Source organism: Neopsephotus bourkii, unplaced genomic scaffold (genome assembly GCF_033783945.1).
Source record: "Neopsephotus bourkii isolate Nb327-2 ecotype Australia unplaced genomic scaffold, CSIRO-AGI_Nbou_v1 NB_659, whole genome shotgun sequence".
In the NCBI taxonomy this organism is placed as follows: Eukaryota; Metazoa; Chordata; class Aves; order Psittaciformes; family Psittacidae; genus Neopsephotus; species Neopsephotus bourkii.
The window spans coordinates 1,606,530-1,625,655 of record NW_026901158.1 but is presented as its reverse complement, the minus strand read 5'-3'; the positions used below and the strand labels follow the sequence as shown (position 1 = coordinate 1,625,655).

General features: G+C 44.5%; 1 protein-coding gene across 2 annotated transcripts; it reads right to left on the bottom strand.

The window, feature by feature from the left end:
• Positions 1 to 856: 856 nt before the first annotated feature.
• On the bottom strand, positions 857 to 18,459 carry UBAC1 (UBA domain containing 1). 2 transcript variants are annotated; one of them, XM_061352467.1, is made up of 10 exons: positions 18,176 to 18,459; positions 12,663 to 12,783; positions 10,525 to 10,598; positions 9,253 to 9,360; positions 8,320 to 8,437; positions 7,518 to 7,626; positions 5,855 to 6,086; positions 4,672 to 4,758; positions 3,618 to 3,756; positions 857 to 1,597 (listed from the first exon to the last, which is right to left on the bottom strand). In XM_061352467.1, exons 1-10 carry the CDS (start codon positions 18,311 to 18,313, stop codon positions 1,482 to 1,484), a joined length of 1,242 nt encoding a protein of 413 aa, XP_061208451.1. In that variant the 5' UTR covers positions 18,314 to 18,459; the 3' UTR covers positions 857 to 1,481. The 2 variants fall into 2 exon arrangements, with proteins under 2 accessions (XP_061208451.1, XP_061208452.1); XM_061352468.1 differs by having other exon boundaries at positions 8,320 to 8,422; positions 18,176 to 18,457.
• Positions 18,460 to 19,126: the final 667 nt, after the last annotated feature.

Here is a 19,126-nt window from a genome sequence, read left to right as displayed (position 1 = left end):
CAGAGACTGGATGCCAAGTTCAGGCCAAAACTTGTAGGGTTTCGGGTTGCATCTTGTTGCATTTTTGCTTAAGAAAAGCCCCACATTTACCAAGGTGACTTGCATTGCTCCTCAGGATCCCTCAACTTGACAGGGCACCTTTGTGCTAGCTCAGGATGGGGTCCCCAGCTGGTTTCTCTGCATTTTGGAGAGGCAGGGCTTGCCTAGCCTGGCTTTCCACAAACACAGCTGTGAAGTGCAAGACAGGGCAGGGATCAGGGCAGATGTGAAGCACGTTCCATCAATCTGAAAATAAAACCTAGTTTTGTTCGGACTCACACCTGCAGAGCCCAGCTGGAAACTGGCTGGAGAACCACAGCGAGTTCTGTCCTTGAAAGCTCTCGGCTCCTGTCTGAAATCCCAGTCAAGGTTCTGACCAAAGGGGAAAGCCCCAGCCTCACATTCTTGGTATTTCCAAGGTAAAAACAAGTGTCAAGAAAAGCCACTTGCATCTCAAAGATGGTCATTTCAAGCTTGCTTTTAGACACGTTAAACAAGGTAAAAACCTAAACTGTTCTGCTGCCTTAGAGCTCACCAATGAAAAACCCATGCAAATCTTTGTAAACAGTTTGAAACAAAGTCCAAAAAACACAAGTCTCCCTTTCCCAAGCTGTGCACATAAAAATGGAAAACACCCCACTATGTGAATATATCCCTCCTTGCACTAGGATATGGCAGAGTATGAACCTATGAACAGCAGCCTACTTGAGATTCCAAGCCTTGATGTAGCAAATTCTGCTGTGACAGAGATACTACATCTGTAACAGAGCTGACAGAGAATCCCCTACAAGTACTGCAACAACACTAACGCAGAAAATAAATAGGAAAAAGTAATGCTATTTATTAAAACAATTCCATCTCTGAGTTATTCTCACTTAAATTAAAATGCATGATTAACAGGTCTGGGTAGAAATGGGCTTCCTCTCCCAAGAGAGTTGAACTTTTAAAAAACATTTCCTAAGAATCAATTTAAAAAAGCTTTTTAGACTTGGATAGAGCCATAAATTAATACTGTCTGGAGATGATTTTAATATCCTATGCTAGTGGTCAGTGACCTTTTGTAAACACTAGCCAGATGCTAGCAAAACTGGCTAGAAAACTACTGTCACAGGCCTTTTTAACAAGAATGATTGGATTTTGTTCCAACAGTCAGATTCTTGGTTATTTTCACAAAACCTTTTCCTATTTTTGGATATATTTCATTTTAAATCTAATACCTGAAAGCAAGTCTTCAAACCTCTTCCACTAACACTAAATCCACAAGGCAATTAACTTCAGTTGGCCATAACTACATAAGCTCTCGTGTGAGACCCCCTGTTCAGGCAGGATCAACCCCTCTCCCCTTCCATCCACCTCCTCCCAAGCACTCCATGCACCCTCCTGCTGGGGTGAAGGTGAGGTGAGGGGCAGTAGGAAGTGGCACAGTGGACTGGCATCCCCCTCTACGTGCGATTCAGCGTCTGGAAGATTCGAGAGATCTGTAGCATAACAGGCCCAGTTTCCGGATCATTCATCCACTGAGTGCTGTTCAAGGGGTTTTCAAGCATATCCTCGAAGGCTGCCAAGAGATGGAAATTGCAACACTCAATTAGACCCTTACTCAGCAAAGGCTTCAATGGTTGGGATGCTCCAACAAGAGGACAGTTAGAAATAGCTAGAACCCAAAGGCAGGGGCAAACATCACCCCAAAATGGGGGGAACACACATTGTGCATTGCACCCTGCTTCCCCCATTCCCCAGCACTAAATTCACTGCACACAGCAGAGACAGAAGTATAGTGCCTTAAGCCCCCACATCTCAAGCTCTATCTTTTTAGAGGCCCCAGGATCCAGAAGGGAAGCAGCATCTTCCCTCTGAGGAGCTCATGCTTTCTCCTTCCTGGTGTCTGCAAAGCAAAGGATGTCAGGGAGGCAGCCAGTTCCACCTGCCTACACACAGGCAGAGAGGGAAAGGTTGTGCACAACAATTGCCTCCATTTCTGAACACTGACAGCCATCCAAGTATTTAAGAGCAGTTTTTGCTCTCTTTACACAGCTGTCTATACAATAGGCTTTGTTGTTTTCTTTTGCTTCTTTAAATGTGCCAGTTTTCCCCTCTCCTACTCATGTTCAAGGACCCAGGCAGCTACTGCAAGAGTTAAGCTGCAAATCTGGCAGAAGAATGGTCCAGGCAATAATTTATCAGCTTTGGGACAGACACTGAGCTGGACTAGTGGACATTTGGAGCAGTCCCTACGGAACAGGACAAAACAGCAGTTGCACATCTGACCTATTCAGAAGGCACCAAAATGTCAGTGTTGTGAGAGTCTGGCACACTGGCACCAAGGTCAGTTTCTTAATATTCCCTAGGGGTGTTAGTGTACAAAGCTCCAACTGACATTAGTGGGAGCTATAAGTACCCAGCACCTCTGAAAGGCTCATCATTAATACCCTGCTCAAGGTCATGCAGCATGCCTACCGAAGAGTGCAGATCTCACCTTTCACCACTTCAACTATATTCTTCACACAGAGTCAAAAGCTTAAAACTCAAGATTTATCAACATTCTGCAAGTATCTCATTAAATTCATTATTAAAATCTGTGACATAAGCAATTTGCAGATGTATCATTAGGAATATATTTTCTCTGATGTTCACCCAAGCTTCACAAGCACATATAATGGCATTTCATTTTCTATTTATATTCTGAGCTGCAGTGTGGAACCCTCGCTGGAGATGAAGAGACCATTTGTTCGGAAAGCAGAGTGGGAAGGTTCTGCTCTTGAATTATTTAAAGGCTTGCAAACTCTCCTAATTACATTTAAAGTAGTATTTTTAAAAGCTCTCTGGAAAGTGCTGCTTTCTTTAAAAGCACTGCTTCAAATACATTTTGAAGCCAAAAAAGACTAAATGCAAAACTTTTTATACACATCACAGAGCCAGTGTCATTCTTCTGTGTTGCCCTCCAGCATCGGAGAGACCAATTCATCAGAGACTGATGTTTTACTGCCAGGCTCATCAGTTGGGTACTTGCTGTGCTCACAGTCTAACCACCAGCACACAGGCTTTACCAAGGAGCCAAAACCCAAGCGAGGGGAAGTGTATTGTCACACATCCCAACTTTGACAGGCAAGGCCTTAGCTCAACTTGTTTGGTTACTCTTCCACAAGTTATCTTCCCTCTCAGTGATCAGGCCTCAGCAAGCAGTAAGGTGTACAGCAGAAGACAGCCTTGTTTTTAATGCTAAATAATCAGAGTTCTAGTCAGGCATTCCAGATTTTTCCCCTTTTGGCCAAAGGGAGCACACAAAAGGTCTCCTAAATGCACAAAAGCATTGCAGCCAGCAGCTATTAAAGTTCTGAGTTCAGCAAGTGTAATCCAGTAGCCTGGGGCACGAGTAGCATTTCTGGGACAGCCCCAAGTCCTGTTCTGGGTTTAGCTGAGTTGCAATATGAAGCAAACAAACAATACAGCTGCTGAAAGTAAGAAAAAGGGTACAGAGCTGCACCTATCCCATAAAGTGAGCTGTCATCATCCAGCCTCTACTCTGCTGGCAACTACAGAGACAGTGTTTATACATCATGAACCCACACCGGACTTACCTAGTAGAGTTTTAGGGTTGGTCAGCCCTAACTGTACCACTGGGTTTTCTAAGATGGCTTGGAAGAGAGGGCTGTTGGTGTCAATGCCCTTATCTAAGTCCTCTGGAGAAGGCTTTCTGTCTCCCAGCAGCCATTCACACTGAAAGAAATCAGCAGGCACAACAGGCTTCATGACTGGGTACATCAGAATGAAAGTGTCTGTTTTGACAACGTGGCATGTTACCTATTTTTCTCTCTCACAGTAAAGACAGAGCTGTACATCCATTTTCACACTAGATTACTACTCATTTGTGTGTTTCTCCCATAGAAATAAGCTTTTATTTCAACAGGAACAGCAGTGCCTGGTGTGGTAATAAAGTTAATACCAACTTTGGATGCCTCAGATCTCAGGAATGATGTGTGTTATCCTACACACACACTGCCTCAAAGGAACCCCATCAGCATGGCTACACCTCAGCAGCCTCAAGTATCATCCAGGCCAATATCCTCTAACAGTGGCCAGCACTCGATGCTTAAGAGGAGACTCCTTTGCTGTCAGCTGTGCCCACATAGCTTTCCTTAACATATCCACTTGCAGGGGACTAACCAATCTTTGAAAGCCTTTATAGTTTTTGACTCCATAAACTGTGGAATGCATTGCTGCAGAATGGTAATTTACACATTACATGGCTTGATTCTCTTGTTTGATCATTTATTCCTGTTCTTTAATCAGTTGTTAATTATTTGGAATACCTTTTCCTTTCTCATGATAGCATAATCTCTTTGGCAGACTCCACTGAGGGAGTTTCTCAAAAGCTCTTTGAAAATCCACATATGCTATCCCAGCCAGATCAGCCTCAACCTCACACATGCTGAGTTCCTCTAAGAAGTCTAAAACCTTTGTATTCCACTTGTGTATCTAATTTGAAAGAGGCACAGAATATGTAGTGCTCATTTAATCTCCAGTATCAGTTGGGCTTTATGACAGATCAAAACATCAACCAATTCCATGATGAAAAGAATCAGTTGAACAGACTATTACAGCACTAAAGAACAGAAGTGACAGTGTACTCACGGCTGCGTTCTGCTGGTTGTTGTTTACTCTGAGTGCATCTACCACTTCTTTTTCATCAAATCCCATCTCCATCAGGGCAATGACAGCCTAGATCAGATTTGCACAGCTTAATACCCGTAACATTTAGAAGAGAAATGAGAACATTCACATCTTTATTTGTGAGGGGCATTTGTGGGGTAAAAACCCCACTGCTTCCATCTGTAGACCACTAAGAAATCTTATCTACAAGGTTCTCAAATATCCTATATCAAAAGTGTCCTTATTATGGAAGAAGAACAAATCTCAAGAGTGAAGGTAGTTCCTATCCTCAACACTGAAAGCTGAATGCAAGGCAAAGAGCAGGTGTATCTGGGGCAGAAAGGAGAGGAGCAGGACAGAAACATCTTATTTTAAGACTTCTCCTGTCACAAAGCTTTTGTTCACGTCTCACTGGTAGACCAAACTTCACATGCACTTGTAGTTCTATTCACTCGATTTAATTTCACCTCCCAGATTTACTATATTGCTAGTCAGTGTTATGTGCTTAGACAAGCATACCTAGATATTGTTAGAAGAATGTTTAAGCAGTTAGAAATTGTACCCAGGTCGAATACATTTGTCACTTTTAACTGAAATCACAAGAAATAGCTGTAAACACCAAGTTCTAGATTCTAAAGAGCACCTCCTGGTGAGTTTACAGTGCGATGACAACACATTTTCTCTTCAGCTGATACTGATAAAAAGGCTAACTTCTTTAAGTCTTCAGCAGACTTAAATATGATGATAAGACTTTTCATTGCCTCCTTAAAATACAATGATGCTTTTCCATCCTTTTCTACAGCAAAAGGACCTATTGCCATCCTGCAACCCCTCCTCCTTCCTAGACAGCAGTCATAAAAAGCAATGCCAGTTCAGCAGCTCATTTTAGCCCCATCAGATAGTTTTCAGGTGCAGAAGTAACAGTGTCAGTAGTTTAGACACTGCTATCTGAGACAGCAGTGCATTAATTAGGTAATATCCCTTTCAGCAGCCTGAATTTAAACTGTCCCTGAAGACTTCCACTAAAATACTGTTAAGCCAGCATAATATACATCCAGCCAGATGTCCCGTTTCATTTATTAACTAAATGACAATTTGGATCCCATGGTGCCCACACAGGCCCTTCCAATCCCAACAGCTCCATAGCAAGATAAACAACACTTACTCGTGGGTCTGGACGGAACTCTCTTTTCCTCCGGATCTTCTTGAATATCTCCGTCAGCTCATCCTTGGCCTCTTCCTCACTTGCTTCTGAACTAGGACCTGCAGTTGCTTCAGCAGAAGATGCACCAGCTTCATCTGTGGCTTCTGATGGAGTCTGACCTGGAAGCGGAGCATCCACCGTAGGGTCATCTGCATGTTCTATCAACCACTCCATGGCCTGTGTCACTGACATACTGAAAAGCAAATCAAAACACAGGGGTGAGAAACACACCAGATGTACAGTAGCATTCCACAGACATTTGCCTTTGCATTTACACCCATGGTATACTGACTTGCAGGTTAACTAGTATCTGAAAAGTCACAAATAAGAAAGTTTTGGAGCAAATCTCAGAGCACCTTAATTCTCTGTGCTTTCAGGGCACCACAATCTTCTCTGAAGCCAGGAAGACACAGGGATGAAATCCAACTTGGACAGCTGCAACCTAGATTTTAAGAGGCATTTCTGAGGGAGTCACCTTATTCTACACATCAGCTGCTTTATTTCACAACAGAGAAAACACTATGTGCAACTGTTGACAAAGCTGCAAGCAAAGCATGTTCCAAATTCACATGGGACCACATCTCAGATGCAAGCTGCTTTGTTGCTTAAAAAGATCTCTCTCAGACATCTATCCAGTCATCAAGGAATGCCATTATAGCAAACCAAGAAATAAGCAGGGTGAAAAATGTTACATGTACACAGTATGCCTTGAGCAAGATTCAACACAGGCAATTGCACTTAGACATGTACTACTTCGTTGTTCTTCCACTCTGACTTAAGCAGAAATCTGTTACCCCTCATAGGAGGGGCCAGCCCAAGGGAACAGAACATTGTGATCAGAACACAGTCACTTGCTATGCAGTGCAAGTGCTCAAGCTAAGGGATCTTGAGAGCCCCAACACATCTCTTCTCAGTGAACACAGAGGAAGAAACAAAGGTCAACTGAAACAGAAACAGAGGGCAACTGAACATGTAATTTCATTTGACACGTGGGAATTATTACATGCTCATAGAAAAGAAAGCCGTTGCATATTTGACTTTTCAGTTCCAACATGAATGATGGAGAACACTGGGGGAGAAAGTCTTTCTGAGTCACAAGGGAGTGGATAAGAGTGACTGGAATATGTTGTGGATTCTCTATCATTCCAAGTTTCTGAGAATGGCCGAACAAACCCACCATAGGAGTGACTCAGTACAGCTGATCCTTCTTCGGGGATAAGAACTACAGTACCTGCTATTTTCCTACAGTTGCTATCTGAACTTCACAGGTTTTTAAAAGATCAGCACAAAGTATTCTTCTTCAGCTGAAAGACAAGTGCAGATGGAATGGGTTTGCTTTTTTCCTCTGCAAAATCTGAATTCTAAAGTGGAATAAAATGTGAGTTCAATACTTGGAAACAGTGCCATGAACCACAGACCAGCAGCTCTTCCCAGAGCAAGCACAGCACTGCTTCCCTTCCCTCTGCCATCCACACCTGCTGCCTGAGGCAGCGCTCTTCTTTGAGTTAATGCTTTCTCCAACCTAGTTTTAGGTGACCCACATAAGGAGGCTTTAGAGAAAAGATTCATTTTGTTGTTTTAACCTTATCAAGTAGTTCACAGGCAGCGTGCTGAGTACACTTACTGATTTAATCGAAGGGCTTTGACAGCTCTGCTTTCTGGAAACCCCATTTCTGTAAGCTGTCGCAGAGCTATCTCATCCACTCTGTCTTCCTCATCCTCATCCAGCATGGCTACACATACACAAACAAAACAATGTTCAGATTGACTTCAAGCTGAAATAAACCCCTTCCTCAATGGAATGGCATGCGTTAAGTTCAGACTCCATTCTTCTCTTCCATCCTTTCCTTTGTTTCTGCCCTGAATTTGCTATTTCATCATTTAATATGCTGCACTCAGCTTGGTTTGGCTCAGATAATCTTCCAGGACAAAGACTTTGTCCAGATATATTCAAGATCTCATATAAAAGACAACTCACGTGACTGTGGTATTTCCACATAAGTAAATACGTATGAGATCCACTGAATATCTATCTAGCATTTATCTGGAAAGTAAATTGGATCTGGTCACAGCAGATCTCAAGGGCAAGCATTTCCCACAGACTGAACCAACAGCTACACCTTCTCCTCCTTTTACTATCTCCTCATGCATTTTCAACTATTCTTTACCGTCCCTAAAGCATAACTTGAAGTTTTCCAATTTTTTCCACTACTAAAGATTTTAACTGGAACTTCTCATACATCCCAAAGGGACCTCAGAAACTCAGTTTTATACAAACTGTAGCCACAAGGTGAAAATCTTGGCTGCAAAGTTTGCAGTAGCTTTGCTATTACATCAAGGTCTGGACTTCACTCAGCCTGCTCCTCTGCTATGGAAGCAAACAAGTTCCCAAGACTAAACTAGCAACTATAAAGATAGGTTCATACCATTTGCCTTCTTAAATAGTTCAACTGCATCTGGGTTCAGTGCTAGCAGTTTCTGTGCAACTTCTATGAGAGACACCAAGATCTTCCGGAGCTCCGTCTGGAACTGCAAGAAAGGAAACTGTCAGAACACTCAGACAAGTCACCAGCCATCACTGAATCTTAATATACCTGTTAGTATCTCAGCAGTGGTCTGGCCCTTGTACAGATAACTGCTTTATTAGGGCTTCCTTTGCATTATTGAGTCTCTCAAGAGGCACTGGCCTTTCCTGTGAAGTGCTACATATAAATAGGATGGGCAGAAAGTTCTTTATTTCTACCACAGCCACCCAGTTCCACCACAGGATGTGTGGTGGTCCAGAAAACTCACTGCTTCACGGAAACACTTTAACACACTGCAGATGTGTTATAAGAGACAGTCACAGTACCTCTGTAGCAGCAGTACTTGCTTCTCTGAACCAACGAGCTTTCCTGGTCTACTCTTTGCTTTCCAGTAATCTAAATTTGAACAACACAGATCAAAGCTATTTTCTAAACTGAAGCATCACAAATTCCTTTCAGCTGGACACTTGTTTTTAAATAAGCTGTGCTCAGCAGGTCATTTGGCCACTAAACAGCTTAAATGACAACAGTCCCCTTTAGGTTACTAGGGCACACTGACAGCCTGCAATATGTGGGCAGATTCTCTGCTTCATATCCTACTAGTGCAGGAGAGTAGAAGTGGTCCCCACACTGCTGAAGACAGAGCTATTTATTATCACCACATAGTATGACCTGTATCCAAATCTTAAGCTATCTACTTTAATATACATTACATACATCTGTATTTCTCTTATAGAGAAAAGAGAATCACATTTATGTGCAAAACAGAAGGTTACAGAAGATAAAGGCTATTGGGATGTTAGTGTGTGAGTTAAGGCCAAGTCTAATACTTACATCCCTCATGTTGTGATGGGCCACAGTGCGATCTACATTGCGAGAGGGCAGATTTGCAGTCGCTTTGAGAATAGCATCTTTATCAGGAGCTTTTTGCTCTTGTTTTCTCTGAAGGACAGGAAACATGATCAGGTTTCATAACCCATTATCCACAGAAGAGAGAACACAGCACAGAGGAGAGCAGTTTCATATTCTTCACCAAGGCATCAAGCAGTGCTCTGTAACTCACAACTAAGAGAAACAGCAGTCTAGCAATACAATGGATTAACAGCACCAGTACCATTTTGCAATTATAGAGCAAAACTGGACCTGTTGGGTTGCCCCACTTTCAGTCCTTACACCTATTTCTGTTACCTAATCACACACAGAAATTCCAGCATAGAGGGAAAGTGATGTATCAAACAGAACTCAGAGGCCTCAGTGCCCAGGACCATATTCTGCTCCATGTGGTCTGCTCATAGCATGCTCTCTTCAAACCCAGAGATAGACTAATGCTGTGCACAGACTAACAACTGTTTCACAGTGGAAGTGCTTTGCTGCTTGCAGGTATCATGCAGTGCTAATAGGGTGCCTTGGATTTTCAGTACATGCTCATAGTCCAGGATAAAACATAGCAGGGTACAAACTATAAATATTTCCAGTCTTATAACTGAGGCTCTTACAGTGACATTCAGCTCAGCAAGACCATACTGAAGAGAGAGACATACACCAATACCTACAGGAAGGGCTACAGAGACATACACCAATACCTACAGGAAGCAAGAAGAAACAAAGCTGTGCAAGGACAAAGTAAAGAGACTTAGGAATACACAACATCAAGCACAAGCATTGCTCAAGGTGTTTATGCAGTAACATCAAATGCAGTAGCACTGGTGCATAAGCAGCATCCTAGGCACCACTGACCCTCATTAACAATCACATTCCAATAAAGTTTCAATAAAAACAATAGTAAGGGCGTAACACTCCAGCTCTAGAGACCAGGTCAGAGGGTGACAAGCCACATATAGCTAAAGATAGGAGACAGCCTGACAGCAAGTCAATGTACTTCTATTGGGTTTTCAGAGACAAAGAAAGACACTTGCTGAACTATACTTACACAGTTATTAGATATTTGTTCAAAGAGCAAATCTATACCGCTTCCACGGAGTGTATCTACATGTCTCATTCTAAGGCAAATGTTCTCACAATCAAAGTTAAAAAGTACACCACTGTAATCCCTCCACATTGCATTAATAAGGCAGTTAAACAAGTTGAGAAGTCTTTCAAACTCACTTTCTCCTCTGCTGACACATCTGCCATTTTGGGGAGTGGTGGTGGCGCACGCTTCTTTATCAACAGCAAGACATCTAGAAAGAGAATGACACCAAAATAACATCAGAAAGTTATATGAAAACAGCTCTTGTGAGATACTTCACAAATTCCATTTTCCTAGAGATTAATTTTGTATTCATTCCCTTGTAGCATCAGACCTTTCTTCGTACTTCAAAGCCTCTACGGCTTTACACACTCCAGTGTCCACAGCTCCTGAGTGCACAGTCAATTCAAAACATGGTCCATTATTAATTACACTTTGGCTGTTACTGGTTTCTTCTCTTCACACAAAGGGTATTAGAGGCTCCAGTTGTCTTCTAAGTCAACAGGACAGCAACTGGCTCATAATAATTAGAAAGCATCAATTCTTTCAGTGCTTCCACTAAGAAGGAAGCAATAGAGACAGGTCACAGATGGGTTTGGGTCTACGCTGGGACCATCCAACTACAGCAAGGAAAGCACCAGTCTTCAACAAGAACTTCCAGTACCAGGCTGAAGCTCACTTTTGCATGTGAATGGCAGTAGAGAGATTCATGGTCTACAGTAGGATGTATCCCTGGGAGGCCACCAGAGCAGGTCTTGAGGACAAACAAGTCTTCAGTTATCAGATATGCCACATCACCAGGCAAGGGCTTGCTTTGTGCTTTTAAGACTAGCACTTACTAATACATCCTTACAAGGTGCCCTTTTTCTAGAGATCCAGAAACTTGGTTTCTAGAAATACTAGATGCTTTCCAAGTTTCTAGCATCTCAGTTACCACCACCTACATTCTGAGGGTGGAAACATGCAGACAGACTGCAGAGCCCAAAACAGGCCTGTGCAGCATCTGCAGTCCTTCACCCAGATACGCCTGCCACACAGTTTTGAGTCCACTGCATTAAGCAGGTACAAAGCAAACAAAGCACTCTTTGCACAACAAGTTTCCTTGATCTGGCTCAGCATGTAACAGCCAAGAGCAACAGCTGGTGCAGGCTGTTAACCCTCATTTGCCCAGCTGATCAGAATGTGAAAGGGACCACATGCTGACTCTTGGCTGCCCTGTGCAGTCAGCTGTTGGCTGCAATCTTGTCTCTGTGACAAGCAAGGCACATGCTGCAGAGGGAGGAGTGGGGAGGCATGCCAGCTCACTGTGACTACACAGTTAACACTGCATAGCTGCTGCAAATGCAATTCAAAACTCCAAGAGCCAGCACCTCGCCTAGAAATAATACACCACGAATCAGCAAAAATGGTGCCTGTTACCTCTTCCTAACATGACATTTCTCAGCTCTAAAGGTGATAGGTGACACTGCCTGGGAACAGACACCAAAACGCTCGTGGTCATGGCACATGTTCTGCAGCCTGAATGAACTCAGGCAAAAACCCAGGAACTCTATTCCTGCTGAGTTTCTGGCTCAGACAGTATTTCAGTCTACAGCAGTCCTGCTTCTCTCTGCACCACTGCCCTTTATCTCCAGAAGGGGCCATTAGCTTGAGCTGTCTAGTAAAAAACTGACTCTGGCTGTCACCTTTAGATCTTTTGTTTCACATTAATCCTTTACACCTTTAAAGCTCAGGAGCATATACACACCTCGCATACTCTACTGCAGTCAGTGATACTATAGCATGAAGGATTCTGACCTGTGATTGCAGAGGACAGAATGAAGCCTGAATTGTAGACACTCAGATACAGCAACCATCCTTCTACTTGACTGGGAGACTTAAAGAAAACCCCCCTCCCAAAAGCACTGGATTGTCTGGCTTGGAGTACTCTGACATAATTGAATGATTTTTGAATCATTCTGAAGGATAAATGCTGCCCTGGAGATTTAGAAAAATTCCTTTAGAAGGAGATAAAAATCACCTGTTTAATTTTACAACTTCATGAACACACTTAATTCCTTTTCAACTCTCGAAAGAGTGAAGAAAAGCAAACTGCTCGAGGTGCTTTCTCTGGGGAAAAAAGACTTTTTTCCCCCCTCTTCCTTTTTTGCCATCTTACTAGCTCCCTATGTCAAAGCAGAGTAGATATTAGAAAGTTACCATCTGGAACTCGCCAAACATTTAAACACAGTCTCATGTTTCCAGGCTGATAGCATTAAAAACCAGACAGCCTCACCTCCATCTTGAACGTTTTCCTCCAACACTGTTTTTGTGTCTGTCAGCACCTTCTCAGAAGTAGCATGGATCAACTTATGATGCGTCACGGTTTTTGGATCCTCCAAGCTCCCAGGTACACACTGCAGAAGATAATAAATATTAAAGATCAGAGCACAGAAATAAGCCTCCTGCATGAATCACTGCATCTTGCACTTCAGATTCTCCACATACAAGCTGTGCCATCATTTACTAGCTTCTTAATAGCTTAAGCTAGAGGCCAGTGCACAGAATGTTTTCCTAAAGAAACTGAGGTTTCCACCTGCATATCCAGGCTCCTGGCTGGGAAGAATAATCAACAAAAGGAAGCATTTTAACTTCCCTTCCTCAATGCTGTTAAATTAATAGCTACTTCAGGGAGCTGGACTTGATCCTCAAGGGTCCCTTCCAACTTGACATGTTCTGTGATTCTATGATTTAAGTTCCAACTGATAATGACAGTCTAAAAAACTTCTTTAGACAGTTTCAAAGCATTAACATTACAGCTCAATCACCACAAGTGAGCTCTTCAGGGGCGCCAGCCTATGTGAGTGGATTCATACTTTCCCATTATGTCTCCATCACACAATTCTGAGTCCTTGGTCCTATATTCAGGCCTGCAGAGATTTGGAGCAAAGCACGGATGCTCCAGGACCCACAGCTGTGTTAGTTCTGCAACAGATCACTAAGGTAACTCTTAGTGAAAAGTCTTGGGGTAGCAATTAGTACCATGAACTAAGAACACAAACCTACAAGAGCATCCAGTGTTTCTACAGAAGAGCTGTAATAACACAGCATGTTTCTCATTTGTAACCAGTGTCAAAACAGAGGAGAGACCCTGCTTCGCCTAATAATTATTATTTACACGCACTGTCAGACGAAACAAGCAACTGCCAGCAGTGATTTTGGTACACTTGACCTTAAACTGGGAAGGAAACAGCAGTTTCTGCACCTCCTTTCAAAGTGCAAGCAACAGATTTGGCTGCTGGAGCCCTCTCACCTGGGCTCCTGCTCAAAGCACTGAACCAAAGTTGTATTCACAACTTTTCTTCCCAACCATAAATCATCAGCATACAGTAACTTGTTTTCCATATACTAACATTGTGCTCAGTTCCTTATTACAATGATACACTGTACGTCAATTAATTCAGTAGGAAATCCAGTTCAAATCCTGACAAAAGAGCACATGCACACACAGAGGCCTTGAACTGACTTCACACCACAGCGACTTCCAGAGACAGACCTCTAGAACATCCTATCAGTGCATCTGGAGACTTCTAATTTGTTTGAGCAGAAAAAGAGAGCACAGTGGTTGCGATTCCAGAAAGGCTAAATTAAAAATAACGACCTACCAAAGCCATGGAACTGACGCTGCTGCTCTTACCACAACAGGACACTTAACACTGACCTCACCTGCTCTGCCCACAGAAACAGCTTTTAATGATGCTTCTTTCAAGATGCTTTTACCAAGTCTGCAGGAGAATGTGCTCACCCTTTGGGTAAGAGCCATTTCCAGAAATCCCACTGAAATCACTGCTTCACTTTGATGTAGTCCTGTCCATCATAAGACGAATCACCAGCCTCCTTCAAAGGAATCCTTTTAGCTTGTCACCACCTTTCCTGTTGTGACTGCAGCTGACAGAAGGCTCAGCTACCTGCTCTTTTCAAACATGATGCACTTGTTTTCAACACTGACCTTCAGTTCCTCATATGAGCTTCTATACAGCTCTGATGCCTCAGTAAGACTGAGGTGAGAATGTCTGAGCCCCGCTCTGTATAACAGTAGCTTCTTACTAATCCTTCAGCATATTAACTGCTGAACCAGAGCCAAAGAACACATTAAAGCCTAGAAGCAGCTGGGAGCACCTCCTGTAATTGATCTGATAAGTTACCCAAAATGCATAAGAGTACATCAGTGGAACATCTCCTCTCTGAACAAGCACAGTACATTAGCCACAGATCCTGAGAGTTCTACCCCAAAAGGAAGAAATTGAAAATGGGAGCTGGGAGGTGTATGTTTGGGGCAGCACAGGAACTATTATCCATTTTTTCCCTGGCACAGATAAAGGGGAAGGGTGGGGGTGTGTGTGCAACCATAATACTAAGGTGAAAATGCATGTGATACAATGAAAGTTGCTGTTTTAAAAGAGAAGTCCTGTGGACAGTCATTCTAACTCCCAGATCCTCTAACCACTTTACTGAAGAAGGCAAAGATGGAGAGTACATATATCAAAGAGACTGCTTAGTGAAATATTTATCTTAACATTTTAACATGCCCTGGAAATAGAAAGGCCGTCTTCGGCAATGCCTCTACTAGCTCTTAACAGAGCACTAGGAACTATGAGCACCAAGCATCACATCTCACCGTGGAATCTTGCTTCATGAGAACCATTCTGCCAAAACACAGGATTTTTGTATTAAATGCAGTATTTTAAAGTGCACCTAAAGCCTCCTTCCTGCCCAGAGACAGAATAGCACTGGTAATCCCCAGGAAGAGCAGGGAGGAAGAGAGGAATTCCTGCAGAGCACAGAGGAAGCAAGGGAAATCACAGAGTGCACTCTGATGCCTCAGGGCATGGCAGGGCTAAGGAGCACTGCTCCCCACAATCAGAGGCACAGTGCGTGGGGATGATGAGCTCTCTCTCATCTTTTTGTACAAAAGGATTGCAAGGAGAGGATCTGCTGTTTCATCCTTTTGCTTCCAGCATAAATATTTGCATCCCTTTTTAACACTGGAGTTCAGGCTGCTTTGCCAGGCAGGTGAGAGCAACCTTTGTTCACAGGTGCCTGAGCCACTGCTGAACTTGTAAACCCTGCTGATGCCAAATGCTATTTGTGAAGCCTGGAATGCTGATAAACCACAGGGCTGTTTGGTTGGTTTGAAAATAAGAAAAAGCTTTTACTTTGTTTGCTTTTATTAACAGAAACATTTGTAAATAGCAGTGACACTCCCTGCTGCTAACCTTGGGTGGCTTAAACCATTTGAATCCCTCACATAGTACCCAAACCATGCCCAGGGGCATGAACCTACCTTAACTTTGTACTCTGAAAACCAGCACCTTGCATCTCTATTCCACAGATACTCCTTATCATACCTTAAAAGCCAGGTGAGTATCGCTGAGACTGCTTAAGGGGAACAGAAGCACAGAGCACTAAAAGCTTGTCCCACAGTGCCTGGAAAGTTACAGGTGGAGCTTACACGCATATACAGCCCATGTTTGTGTCCCCCAAGTGCATGACTTCAATTTTACACCAGGATTTCAGAAACGCTGTGAGCCTCAGCAAGAAGAAAGTGTCTCTTGTGGTTAGAGTATCAGACCCAGGATACACTTGGACATACAAAGTATTTAAGAGTGAGTTTGTGTTAAGCTGACCCTTCTGAAGTCTGGTTCTGAAATGAACAGTTGCTCCTTAGGGAAGCCACAGGAGAGCTCAGGGTCTGCTCCTGCTGAGGCAGTGGGACCTTGTGCTGTAGCAACTGTTCCAAGAGAACACTTTGATGGTGGAACACGAGTTAAAAAATCCCTAGGAATGGAAACAACGTATTATCAGGTTCGTAGACTATAAAGACAGCTTTACTAAAGGCAGGAGTTTAACCATAATCAGCACTAAATGGTTCAAAACTGTTCCAAATACCAACTTCCTTTGCTTCCCAAAAGAATGATTTCAAAGACTTTAGGGAACATAATAACCAGCATCTCACAAGAGATGGCTGCATAAATTATCTCGAGGTGCTATCAAGATTCATTGCAATATTCCCATGATCAGGAGAGATGATTTTTCCATTTCTATTTCCCCCCTCCATAAAACTATATATTATCCATAATGGTTATGCAAATCCACACCATTAGCACAAAGTAGCAGAGAGAATGAAATCAAACATCATGCCAAGTTATCAATTGCCTTCTGCCCTGACTCGCACTGCAATGCAAGCAGCTATTCAATTAAGCTTCCTCATAATTAAAGGCCTTTCAGCAGTGCACACATGCATGTAATTGTTACCCCACCCTGTTTTGGCAGGTTTTGCACCACTTAATCACTCAGCTGTGCTGAAGAGGGACAGGAGGGAAGCACAAGCTTCATCCCAGGACTGTAACAGTGGCTGGGGGGGGGCTGAACTCCACAACTTGCAGCAAGGCACCCCCATTTTCCCTCAGGATGTAGCTCTTCTCATCCCTAAATCAAAAAGCACTTAAAAGACTAAAAGACAAGAAAAACAGTGTGTGCTGTGACCTGTTGTAGCCAGGGGTTCTCGCCAGAAGGCAGAGGGCTCCTGGCACCCTTCCTTCACAGAGTGCTCAGCCAGAAACTAAAACCTTTTACCCTTCAAATGGGGGTTAAGGAATTAAATATTACACGTATGTTCGCCTATTGCAAGTGTGGTTTATGAAACAAAGTCTTTGCAAGACTTTAATAGACAAAACAAACCTCGCTATTAAATGCAGGTCAGTAAGCTGCACTCCCAAAGGCGGAGCAGAGGCTCTTGCTTTTGCCACTCTAAGGTTACATATCCCTCAGCAATGCTCTCAAGCTCCCAGATCAGGCTGCACTGGTTCCAGAATGACAGACTTTAGGACAGCCCTGGTGACAGGTCACAACCTTACACCCAGTTGTTGTAAATCCTGCTTTTGATTTAAAGTAAAACACCATCGCGGAAGAGCTTCAAAAAATCAGTCCAATAGTTTTGGAACCACAGGTTTTCACATTGAAGACCCACAAACACACCAGTTGTGAGCATATGGGTACAAAGAGCCTGCATTTTCCAGCTCAACTTCCGCAGGCTTTGCCTGTGCAGTTTTACTTGTTTTCTCTTCCAGACAGTGGTAATTTACCCATTGGACACGTCCATTAAGACCTTACTGCTTAGAGCTCAGGGAGAGCTTTACAAGAGTCCATTATCTCCCCACCAAACATCCCACTGTGCCAACACAGGGTACGACTGGGCTAAGGCTCTTTCAGACAAGGGAAGTTTTCCTTTACGGTCACTTTCCTTCTCTGTTCTTCCATAGAAACAAGAAACCAACCAGATTAAGTTCTGAAGGGAAATCACGAGGACCCACTTCAGACTCCTGAGGGGCAGAACCACCAGGTCCCAAGGAGCATGCAGGAGCTGGCAGTCTCTAACACTACACAAAGCACACGCCAAATTCTGTACCTAAAGGTTACAAAGTATTTCCCTCCCCTAAATCCTTCTTCCCAATACACAAAACTCTTGAAACAGGCATTTTCTTCCTATGTGGAACAGCTCCACACAATCCGGGGGGGCGGCAGACACGGTAAACATGGAAACAGAACACAAACACTCGTTTAACTTGAGCCAGTTCTTTGTCTTATCTCGCTTTAAGACATTTACAGGGCGTTGGAGAAATCTCTTCACAATGGGAATTTACCCGCTCTCCCCGACCGTGATTTCCAGCCCCCGCCCGGCACTATCCATGGCTCACACCGACCCGGGCTCTCCGCTCCCTCCCAGCGCACCGGGACACGGCTCCTTACGTGCTTGAGGCACCGCTCCTTCAGCTTCTCCACCGTGGTGTCCTCGGGGACCTCCTCCAGCCACTCCGCGCCCTCCATGGTGCACACATGGAGCCTCAGCACCTTGCCCGTGAAGATCTTCTCCTCCTGCACGAACATCGCCCCGGGACCCGCCGCCGCCTCCGGCCCCCGCTCCGCCGACTCCTCACCAGGCCCCGGGCACCGCCGGGCACCGCGCTATCGCCCTCCCATGAAGGTGACCCCGCCAAGCCCGAGGGGGGCGGCGAGCCCGGCCGGGCCGCGCTGAGGAGAAGGAGAGCTCGGAAGCCGCTGCCGCAGCTGCCCCAGAACCTCCGCGCTCCCGGCCCCGCCGCCGCTGCCTGCGCCTGGGCCCGCCGGTCCCTCCGGGGGGACGGGGGCGCTCCCGCGGCGACCGGAACCGGAAGAGCGCGATAGCGCGGTGCATGCTTGGAGGTGTAGTTTTAACGGCGGGGCGGTGAGGCGCTGCGCCGGAAGTAAGGGCTGAGGCGGATCCGGGCGGGGACGGACCCCGGTGGCCGGGGGGAGTTTATTAGCATTGATTAAAGATTATTAACGGCTCCGGGACGGGAGACGCATAATAATAATAATAATAATAATAATAAAAATAATAATAATAATAATAATATAATTATTATAATAAATATAATTATAAATATAATGATGTGAAAACTTCCCCGCCCCCGAGCACTGTGGGAAGTGTAGTCCCCGCGGTGCACGCTGGGAGTTGTAGTCCCCCGCGCTGTAGCCTCTCACGTCGGTCTCAGCCAGGCCGCAGCGGCCCCGGGCAGCGACCGTCCCCGCTGACACCGCCCCCCGGGGCACCGGGGAGGCCCGGCCGGAGCCTGCACCCCGCAGCCCGAGCTGCACGGGGCGGCCGGGGGGATGCGGCGTTCTCCCGGCCGCCGCTAGAGGGGAACCGCGAGCTGCCTG

Coding starts and splice junctions, on each gene's coding strand:
- UBAC1 (XM_061352467.1), bottom strand. CDS start 18,313: ATGTTCGTGCAGGAGGAGAAGATCTTCACGGGCAAGGTGCTGAGGCTC. Junction 9,361..10,524: donor ATGTGTCAGCAGAGGAGAAA/GTGAGTTTGAAA, acceptor CCTGTCCTTCAG/AGAAAACAAGAGCAAAAAGC. Junction 6,087..7,517: donor AAAGCCCTTCGATTAAATCA/GTAAGTGTACTC, acceptor TTTGCTTTTCAG/TATGTCAGTGACACAGGCCA.